Raw genomic sequence first — 11,444 nt, forward strand, 5'->3', positions numbered from 1 at the left:
TTTGTTTGCTTTAAGTGAAAACTTGGACGGATTTTCACAAACTCTAGAAACATTGTTTTTGTTTACATCAGACAGCTGCTTTGCATTGCCCGGTCGCCTTTGTTTTGGCTTTGCGAAATGCTATTTTTGTTTAATTTTGCATCAAAAAAAGGACATAGTGACGTGAGACAAACGTGACAAGGTGTAAAATGATAGTAAGGATCAACCAACTGACTTGATTTGAAGTGAGACTGCATGGAATGGTAAGAATTCAGTGTCAAATTGGATGTAAAATATTGCGTCACACAATAACAACAACGTCAAATCGAATTGCACGATCACTCTGCATGATCGGCTAGTTATGTCGATGACCTATCACAATAATAGAATAATAAACCCTTTGTTCTATTTATCTATAAATCATGCGTTTATCTTTATATATCAAAAAACAATACTTTATTTCTCTTTTGCAAGTGATCTTTATTCAGGACTTCATATAGATATAGATGATGACTTTGATTCAAACTTTGATTTCTTAAAATTTGATTTAAAACTTCAAAGCTTGGCTTCTATCAATACTCTCTTGAGTCCAACCAATATGAATTTCTGTGCTTGAATTTAACTTCAAGATAAGTGAATCAATAATTTTTAGCATGAATATATTTACAAATGTACCTAGACATTCGCTTTTCGTATCTCTGTGCTTGTTGTAAAGGTATAACATTGTGAAGGTAGGACATCCGGGTCCTACACCTTGGTCTGGGGCGGACATTTTAAAAATGAATTTAGAAGAGCAGCAACGACATCACTTGCATTACATTCCAGATGTTAAATATACATCATATGCAAAATTTGAGGAAATTCGCACGAGTCCGTTTTATTTTAGGGCCATTTGTCTATAACTGGTCTTTACATGTAGCCCTATGGAGAGAGTGCCCGTTGAGGGCGCTATAACCCCCATTTTAAGAACAAAAATGTGATTTAAAAAAAACGGACTCGTGCGAATTTTCTAAAATTGTCAGAGTATGTAGTATGAACATGTAGAAATATAATCAAGTACTTGCCCTACCTGCTCTTCTCCGAAAAAATAAAAAGTCCTATACCTCAATGATAATGAAACCTAGGTGCCTACTCTGCCATGTTTGGCTGAGTAACAGTACATGAACACGGTCTTTTGTGCCTATGTAAAATAAATTGTATAAAGCTGTGTTTATACTCATGGTTACTCATCATCAGACTGAATCATTGTCATTTACAACTGCACAAGTTTATGTGTGTAATTTTAGTGAACGTTGACCAACAGAGTGTCAAATATAATAGGCCTATCTGTCGCTTTTGAAAAACAGCGAATCATGCGCATACACAGCATGCAAATACAACGGCAATTTAGTACACTGATCATGCATGGCTTTTTTGTGTGCGATTCAGTTTTCTGCAAAAGCGATTGAGTAAAATGTATCTTTAGAAATGGCCGGCGATTGTGTGTTCTCAAGTGGGTTTTATCATGTTTTTTAGCGACCTGACACATTTGTATTGGTTCGATCACGCATTAAAATGCTTTTAACTTTTGTACTGGATCGTCCAAGCATGCTCAACAAATTTTTTAACGTAAGTGCCTCTGGCCCTAGTAGAAGTAAAAACGGATACTAAATAGCCAGAGTTCTAGGGCTAAATGTACCTCCGTAATTTTCAGATGTTGCTAATTTAGTCCAACCTTCATCAGTGGAATGACCAGGGCTGCCAAATGAATTAGCCCATGTCGCAGGTAATATAGCTGTGAAATGTCACCTGATGCCCATATAGCCAAAAAATTGCTATTTAAAAGTGGATTTAATTTTAACAATTTAAATCGAATGTTATTTTTTTCTAGCGAAAGGCCTCAATGTAACTCGTAAGGAAATTCAATGCCAGACTATCAACATAAATTTAACAGCACAATTTCAAACAAGAGAATGAAGTATCTGATCCATGGTATTCTTTATTCAATGAAATGTGGCCTACATTTTCTCAGAACTATATAAATTTGCGTACTTGTTAACAGAATTTATTGTTATGTACGTTCTTGTAGTACACATTTTGTAAAACTCCCCAAAAATATGTTTTTTAGGCAAAATCATGCTGGGGATAGGAAATCGTTTGGTTCAGGCACAACAGGCAAGTGCCCCTACACATCATGCTGAAGATGAGTCAGTGAAAGCAGGCAGAGAAGCTGAACAACAACTGGTAGAACTCTTGAGAAAACATGGTGTGCCTAATGGGTATGTGTACCAAGGTCTCAGGGTACCTGATGGATTTCGGACACGCAAGTATGAAATAGACGTGGTTGTTTTATCAGGTGAGTTGCTGTGTCAAATTTGAGTTGTTGTTTTTTTTCATTTAAATTTTTACTTAAGTAAAATTTGCAGGATCTTGTTTTGCACAGATTACTTTAGGCAAAACTGCAAAATCATTAGTTAATTTCACAAATTTTGTGCAGAGACACTTTTCGCAAATTCAAGCAAAAGTATAAGTTTGGAAATAGAATTGAATGTATGGATCTACAAAACTAATTCCCTTCAAAAAAGCATGCTGGTCTTTAAAAATTTGTGAAATAATTGCGCTCATCATAAACAGTTAGCGGATCCTGTGGGTGTTTTAGGGGGTTCCAGCCCCCTCCCATTTTGTGTAAATCTTACAAAATCAGCACAATTAAGTGTGACAATATTTTGGCCCTAACAGGTCCTCAGCCCCCAGTATTTTGGACCATTTTACAAATCCTGGATCAGGGTTTTAAAAAGAATATTGGTCAATATTTAGTCTTTGCTGCTAAAATCTAAATCGGCTATAAATTTGTCTTCATTTTCTTATCTTTCAGAATATGGTATTTATGCAATTGAGGTAAAAAACTGGTCTGGAAGAGTAGCTGTTAGCCATGATGGCAAATCATGGGTACACGGCAAAAAAGACATTAACAAAGAGAAAGATGTGACTTTACACTATGACCAAGTACATGACAATGTTCTGATTGGAATACAACAGAAAGCACAGTTGCTAAGAAATCATCTGTTGAGAAATGAATCCTGCCTTGCTGAGAAATATTTCCATCCTAGGGTTGTGTTTATGAATAGTAATGTGCAGTTGTGTGATAAACTGAAATCAACTAAGGAGGTGATAGGACAGGAACATCTGCTCAAATTTTTGGAGTCATTTGAGAAGGGTTTAGCATGGAGTGTTGCCAATTCAATGATACCTTCATTTATAACAGGTATGTAATTATGTGTTATATTTGTTATGGGTTCAAATCCCTGTAGCACCAGCGTGTTATATGCAATTGGGCAAAATGCTTGACCTATTTGCCTCACCCCCACCCAGGTGTAATGGTGTGCTGTTGGGGCAGGGGATAAGTCAAGTATCATGAAGCTTGCAATGCCAGTGATTGCTCCCCTCCCATAGCTTCCAGTGGGCTGGGTTAACATGCAGGCTAAAATTTCAAATGATAACTTCACTAGAACAAATACCTACAAATGCGCACAAAAACAATATTAATGCTTATATGGGTCATAATTAAGTTAATTTTGGACTGAAGCAGGCCCAAAGGTAGAAGCAAAAGGCAGATTTTCAACAGTTGTTTATACCACCTGTCAGAGCTCTTTGGGATCATCATTTAATTACCATTGCCCTGTGATGTACATGTAACAATGGACCATGATGACTGGTGGTGACCCCACTGGCTATATGCTACTGATGTAACATAAACCCTTTTTTCATGTGATATTTTCACCCCCAGGTCAACTTTCTTACAGTGCAATTGAGAGTGCAAGACAAGGCTTATGTACCATAGGAACATGGGATGTATTGCAACTAAATGGTGGTAGACAACTTATAGGTAAGGAGAATGAAATGATACATTTAGAGAAATTTATTTGCAATATTTGATAATAATGTGGAAAATACTGTATTTGGCCAATCTGGAAAATTGAAGCAAATAATTGGATATTGATCAGGGAGTGGATTCCAGTGGAATGATTGTCAGTTGGCCCAAACAAGGATCAAGAAAGATATGATCTTGTATATATTTGGGTAGATATTCATTACAATAATAACAAGAATTAAATGTAGAGTGTAGCCTCTTCTAAAGCATAGCTTTGAGTCTTCAGTCAATCCTGAGCCAGAAGGGTGCAGGTGCAACACACCCGGGGCAACACATTAAAAAAAAATGCCAATTCAAAAAAGTCAGTTAATTTGCTCTGTAAAAAAACATTAAAATCCACCCTTTTTGGAAACAAAAATTAACAAAAGGTCCACTTTTTCTGTAAAAACATTGAAATCTTTTGTAAAAATATCAAGGTATCATTTACAAAATTATTCATATCTTGAAAAGTATTGATGCTATATAAATCATTTTGGTATAATTTTGAAGCTTATTGTCGCGTGCTTACAATTGTATTCAAATCATGAAATGTCAAAAATGCGACTTGTTCCTGGTTTTGTCGGAACTGGTCACATATATGAATGTTTAAGTAAATTTGCCTCCAAAGACTAAATACAAGAATCAACTAATCATGTTTACGTATTTGTACTTAACATTATAGGTGATTTCAAGAGTTGTCCCCATATATCACCCAACCGTGATGATACTGCCAGATTAGATTTCAAACATCAAAGAAATGCCACAGTGTCGTCAGTTTGGGCTGTGTTAGGATATTCACCACAGGTAAATTATACTATTCCATTTGAAATCCAATACACCTTCTGTTAAAACATGATCTTAATCTTCCACATAGGGGGTGTAGATTTCAAATGGAGTCACCCATTCAGGTAACCCATCAATGCCTAATGCCTGTATGTGGGTTTCTGACCAAATTAATCTCATATTTGGCCATTTTAGCCTAAATTTTTGCATGCTTCACACAATTTTATTCCACTTTTGCACCACCTTTTACCAGTTTAGCATCAATATGACAAAAAAAATTTGGCGCTTCGTACACATTTGTATCATAAACTTATTCTGTGGCCAAAAGACGCTGGATTCACTTCCAAGAAATTATTCCAATGCCATCCCCCCCATGATGTCAAAAAGAAATCTACTCCACTGCCCGAGGGTTCTTCTTTCTTCCTTCCTTTTTTCCTTCCTTCCTTTTTTCCTTCCTTCCTTTCTTCCTAGGTTTAAGTTTCCAAATAAACAGTATTATTGAAACTAGTTGCTAACTTAATTGAAATTGCATTGTATATGTTGTCAAAGCCATATGATGACAACAAAGCCACTTTTCATTTTTCATCAGGTAACTGTGAACATGTACAAGCGTAATAGCACCAGCTGGCTAGTAGGCTCTACTCTTGGATCAGTCAACGTACCGTACAATACCGATGTCACTTTCCGTGTTGCCGGGGAACAGGTGGACTCCAAGATTCCTGTCAATGATATCCACAATATAACATTGAGTGTGTAGTAATACCAAGTGTGTTGTCATGGTAACTAAGTAAAGATGAAAAGTGTCATCTTAATAGAACCAAATTGACGCTAAGTCAAATATTTCGTCTTTGTGATATATTTGTGTTTTATTGCCAAACAAGCTTTGCTTATACATAAATTTGGAGAATAAGTTTCATGGCCTGACTTTAGTTCTAACTTCATGGATTATTATTTGATGTATACTAACTGTTTCAAAGGAACTAAGATTTAATTTTAGATAGAATGCTGTGAGTTTTACAGTTCTGAAATATAAGCCTGGAATGTACTATATTAAAAGGCTTAAAACCAGAATTGCATGTGTCTAACATTCCAGAAAAGAACATGGCATTTACTGGTTCTAAGCCCTTGAATTCTATTTTGTTCATATCATCAGAAAAAAAACCTTATATTTTATGATTTGGCATTGTGGGCTTTTCCAGTTGAAAAAGTTTACACTTGTGCACTCTGCAAGTGTACATAGACATTAATTGACCTTAATCTTCCACACAGGGAGTGTGAATTTCAAATAGGGTTAGCTGAATGGGTGACTCCATTTAAAATATACACCCCATGTGTGGAGATTAAGGTCATGTCTTCCATAGGAGGTGTGTAGATTTCAACTGGAATAGTCCATTCCATTCTTCATAAAGAAAGAGGAAATCAAAAGTTGTAATATTACAAAGCACAGGGTACATTTCACTATACATTTATGACAACACAACGCAAGTCCAAGTCCATCGCAACTCTAACATACCAATCCTATGGAACTGTTTGATGGATTTAGCCTAACAATGGGTTTAAGTAGCCTCCGTTCCAGGAGTTACGTCGCTGGTATAGTATTGTTGTTGTTTTTATTCTGCCTACCTTGAATTACTAGCTGGTCTTAAAGGCAGCCCTGCTGTCTTGGTTGTCATGGTTTACAGAAGTAACCAGAGAAAATTGCTAATCCCAATTTTTATCATGTAACTGCTGCTCTCAACAACTGCAACTTTTCAATCTATTATTAAACTTTGTCAGTGATCTTTTTAGCTGCCACAAAAAAAAGAACAATACTATCCCCACCTCCTAAATCCTCAAACCAAAGCTAGGGTATAAGGACTTACGATGTGCTGTAATTAATGGTAGTGAAATGGGCAATTCCAAGCGCATCATTCTGCAACACAAAGTTTGCATATACAAATTATGAAGTTATGGATTGGAAAAGTTTCTCCTACCTTAACCATTCACTTACCAAAATAGTTTCCATTATGCTATTCACCTACATCTGAGATGTCTCAGACCTACATTATATTTGGCTGCTTCATTAAAAAGAAATTCATAAGCAAACTTTGTATTGCGGGATGATGCGCTTTGAATTGCCAAATACACCCTAGGGATAATTGCACAAATAATGAAATGGCATTTGCTTCTTGAAGTACTTGTATTCTTGTTAATTGGAAAAATAAGATAAGTGTTATGTCAGGGGAAATCATAGTACTACCTACTCAAATTTGTTATGTTTGTGTGCATAATTATGCTGACACCTTCAACTTTGCATTCTATTGATTATGTGTATAAGATATTTCTGAAATAAAGAATGCTTAGGTTATAAGACATGCTTGCTTGATTAAAACCTCATCATATTACTTAGCTTAATTTAGCAAATAATATGTGAACAAATTGTGAGAAATGACACTTTATTTCAAGAGCAGAGGAATTTAAACAAAAATGGTATAGTGTCAAAATAAACAAGCTTGCCAGGCCATAACGTAACAAAAAGAGAAAAAATCAAAATATCTGTAAATGCTCTAATCAAGTTTGGACTAGTTTCACAGTATCTTCTAAACTAGTAATCTGAACTTTCCATGCACAATTTTGCACTGCCAAAGAAGAGTAGTAAGGGGTCTGCATAGTGCCCCAGCTGGTCAGCCCATAAGTGTGTTATGACTCAACAAGAAAGTACAGTGTGAAAGCTCTTTCTCTCTTTCTTGTTCTCTTTCTCTCTTTGTTCTATAGTTTCCTTGTGGGTTAAATATTAATTTGGGAGCAGTCAAAAGAGCAGTCATGCCAAGACCTATCAAAATTAATTTATTAATTTATCATGGATGATTTCTTCACAGCATAGTTTATCTTTGACATTATTTTGTAACTAATAATTTTTAATGTAGAATGTCTCTTGATGATTTTATCATTGTTAATTAGTTTTCTTGTGTAATAACAATGTTAGATTTACTGTGTTAAGTGATGTTATGTACTGTTATGGCTGATGTGTTGTGTGCTGTTTGATTTCCTTCTCTAATATGGAGTCACTCATTTATTCATGGCAAGTGATTGTTTCTAGGTGACTATCCATTATGAACCTTTCGTAAAGGTATAAGTCAGCCCGGTCAGTTTTGTCATAAGCTTTAAAATGATATATCATTTGACTACATGTACAAACGATATCCAGAGGCGGAGTTATGGTTTGTTGAACTTGACACTTTCATGCACATTATATGAATTGGCCCTTCATGCACATTTTGCACTGGAAATCAAAATGTATTTTATGACTTTAGGTATTTGTGGTGGATGGTTATACATATGTGATGGAACTTCTAGTAGCTAAGCTTAAAGGTTGAATAATACTCTGGCCTTGGCTGAGTGTATTAGAGACTTGAGTCTTTAATCAATTTCAGTGAGTTTTTAGACCAATTTGGGATATGCATAGACCTGATAGGATGGAATTTGAAAAAGAGCGATTTGTGTGTGTATCCAGGGTGTATTATCTCATCACAGTTGTAGCAGTAAAAGGTCCACATGAAAAGGTCAGGCATTGTGTAGAATTATTATGCACAATGTGTAGATGAGCTAGTAGTAGTGCAGTCACAAGTCATGGCACATGGTCAGTATAATTTCAAGCTTGTTTGTGGTGCTTTAATGAGCCTTGGTTATAAATTGCTTGGCAAAATACAAAGAGAATGCTTTATAGATGATGGTCACTGTTATCATGCTAAAAGAGCAATCTGTTTCTAACAGGCTCAAATTGTGTACATGAAGGCCAGGGGTCCATTTCACTAAACTTAACAAAGCTTGGTAAGTCTCAAAATCGTTCCTAACTTACGACAAGTTCCATTTCACTAAACTTATTTACGAACGGTACCCTTCGTAAGGAGGGATTTACTACAGGGACTCTTCATAAGGTTACGTCTAGTATTGGGTATTTGTAACTTTACGAACGGTTACTTGAGTTACGAAGGGTAAAAGTTTAGTGAAATGGACCCCAGGCCCTATTTAAACAATTACGAACAGTACCCGTAGTAAGTAGAGATTTACTACAGGGACTCTTCATAAAGTTACGTCTAGTATTGGGTATTTGAAACTTAACGAACGATTACTTGAGTTACAAAGGGTAAAAGTTAAGTGAAATGGACCCCAGGCTCTTATCTAAACAATAAGTAGACTGTGCAGTGGTAGACATAATTATGAATGGATTATTGGCCAGTGTTTTATCCAATGTTGATTGTTTGGCATTCAACATTAACATGGTTTTCCCATAATTCAATGTACTATAGCTGGATTTTGTTGTGTTATGTCAAGCAAATTGTCCAGGTTTTATTATTATTTATTACCAGTATTGTATTTAAATGCTTAATGTTGTGAATTCATTAGATAGAATTAAATAATGATTTGTTTTTCAACTTTATAAAAAAGCAAATTTGCAGATATTCAAATGTCAAATTTTGGATGTAGATACATAATCATACTCAAATTGTGTAGTTAACACTAAACAGCATGAAATATTACCTCATTCATGAGGAATGAGTCTAATGTCAACATTTTTCAATTTTGATTTTGATTCATACTTTAGAAATGCTAAAGTATAGTCCAAACCCCAATTACAGTTGGACTTCCAGACAAAGTTGAGTCTTGCCAACTTAAACAATGGCATACATGCAGTTGGGCACGGCACTAACACTTGTTGCACATGGCATTCAAATAGGACTACATGATGTTTAATTGTGTGCATAAACTTTCTTTCAAAATTGGTTGTTTAACATCCAATATGTATTTTCTGTCTGTTAGCAGGCACTTGAGGGAAATTACAAAACAGTGGCCTATATCATGTATATGGGGCAATGTAAAACATGCAATTATGTATAACTTACAAATCGCCGTTGGGCAGAAAAAAACTCAAAAAGTGTCATTGGCCCCTGAACATGTATGTTTAAAGCAAAATCTCCTATGTAACCTGTCAGCAGTTTTGTTTTAAACATGTTCAGGGCCTAAAATCACATAGGAGGTTTTTCCTGGCCAGCAACGAAATTCAATCTCCAAATCAACTGAAATTTTTAGAAATAACCATGCTAATTACTTAGTAGAGGGTGCTAATCAGGTTGAATATGGTATCCTTTATTGGGTATTGTTGTAGATAAGTTGTACCAATGGCTTTTTAGCAGAAATAAGAACCGGGCATTCAATAATTCAGTGTAATCTATATATATTCACAACTATTGTTCATTAGACTTGAGCTAATGTTGAAATGGAAAGAAGTGCATCTTAAATTCTCATGTGGCGATATAAATGAAGTTAAATGTGTGCCATAAAGGTCGACATGCTGCAATGTAGGTTTGGGAAAACTAATTATGTTAACTGATGCCAAAGATATCAGCTAGGCTATCACATAATTCTCTTTTAGGTCTAATTACAATGCTCGAATTAAAATGTAAAACATTATTTTACCTGCTAAATTATGACTTTTCAATATTTCTACATGGGACACCAAAAAGCAGAAGCTTATATTTTATTCTACGATTTATAACATTACGGTCTCAAAAAAGTTTTGCCAAGTTCAATACTTTTTCCTCAGTCAAACTTATTGTATTTTTAAATGCATTTGTATATACAGTTATTCGGACCAAAAGTGAGACAGAAATTGATTGAAGAATGCATGGACTATTATATTTATGATGGAATGACAGAAAAGTTGGTATATTTATTAAGATATGGATGCATGCATATAAAACAAATCTTTGCCATGATTGATTGATGCATAAATATTCTGTTATAATTTCACCGTTGTTTAAATACGGAACACATAATAAAGATTCATTGCACTAAGATTGAAATTATTTTTATGAAAATATCAATATGTAAAGGACACACGAAGGCTGGATCCTAACAAAATTATTTTAATGATTATTATTTAAAACAACATACTATAGAAATTATAGAAACACTAAATTATAGAAACACCTAAGTATTCATCTTCCACACAATTTCAATGCATTGGGCTATTCCAGTTGAAATCCATACACCCTTTATGGACAATATGACCTTAATATTTCACACAGGGAGTGTGAATTTCAAGTAGGGCTATCTGAATCGGTGACTCCATTTGAAATCTACACCCCATGTGTGGGAGATTAAGGCCATGTCTAAATTTCATAGGGGAGTATGGATTTCAACTGGAATAGCACATTTTTAGATCCAGCATGGATATTTGCTAATTGCAACATTTTAAGAAATTCCCTGCTGGTAAAATATCTCTTCATATTTTGTGAGAAGAAAAGATATTTAGATAAGCAATGCAAAGTAGAATGTTTAATGTCTTTCTATGGATATAGAAACAATACACAGTAGATTTTAACAATCTTACAGTGAAATTTTCCATAACATTGTGGTTTTAAATTTGTAATTTAATACGTCTTGAGATTTGTGCAAACTATTTGGTAGACACATTGTAGATATGATATTTTGATGCCATACATTGTACATAGATATAAGATTGTGACATAAAAATGAATGACGTCTAGCTTTACATAACTACCTCTGTAATGGAGGTATCCTAGAAATGATATCATCTTTGTGTGTAAGATTAAGTAAGAAAGATGTTTTGTAAGAAAGATGATAGCTGTCTCAAATGTACAATGGTGTTACCCAACTCTCCTACCATAACAGTTGATCTGTGGTACATGATTCTCCTGTCCTGCCAATTCTGATGCATTTAGTCTGTTTTAGCATATCCATAATAAGGGCTAATCCTGAACTTGCATATATAAGGGGAGGTATCAGTAGT

At 34.9% G+C, this 11,444-nt stretch overlaps 1 protein-coding gene across 1 annotated transcript; it reads left to right on the forward strand.

Annotated features, from left to right (window-relative positions):
- Positions 1–55: 55 nt before the first annotated feature.
- LOC140151238 (uncharacterized) lies at positions 56–11,220 on the forward strand. Its single transcript, XM_072173508.1, has 6 exons — positions 56–242; positions 2,087–2,314; positions 2,834–3,223; positions 3,746–3,844; positions 4,551–4,672; positions 5,241–11,220. The coding sequence occupies exons 2-6, from the start codon at positions 2,095–2,097 to the stop codon at positions 5,406–5,408; spliced, it is 999 nt and encodes a 332-aa protein (XP_072029609.1). The 5' UTR covers positions 56–242; positions 2,087–2,094; the 3' UTR covers positions 5,409–11,220.
- The last annotated feature ends 224 nt before the right edge of the window (positions 11,221–11,444 follow it).

This window comes from Amphiura filiformis, chromosome 4 (genome assembly GCF_039555335.1).
Source record: "Amphiura filiformis chromosome 4, Afil_fr2py, whole genome shotgun sequence".
In the NCBI taxonomy this organism is placed as follows: domain Eukaryota; kingdom Metazoa; phylum Echinodermata; class Ophiuroidea; order Amphilepidida; family Amphiuridae; genus Amphiura; species Amphiura filiformis.

What these genes read in the sequence shown, in the direction of transcription:
- LOC140151238 (XM_072173508.1), top strand. Translation starts at nt 2,095, where the DNA reads ATGCTGGGGATAGGAAATCGTTTGGTTCAGGCACAACAGGCAAGTGCC. An exon ending in TGGTGGTAGACAACTTATAG is followed by an intron (nt 3,845 to 4,550) that starts GTAAGGAGAATG and finishes TTAACATTATAG; the next exon opens with GTGATTTCAAGAGTTGTCCC. An exon ending in TGTTAGGATATTCACCACAG is followed by an intron (nt 4,673 to 5,240) that starts GTAAATTATACT and finishes ATTTTTCATCAG; the next exon opens with GTAACTGTGAACATGTACAA.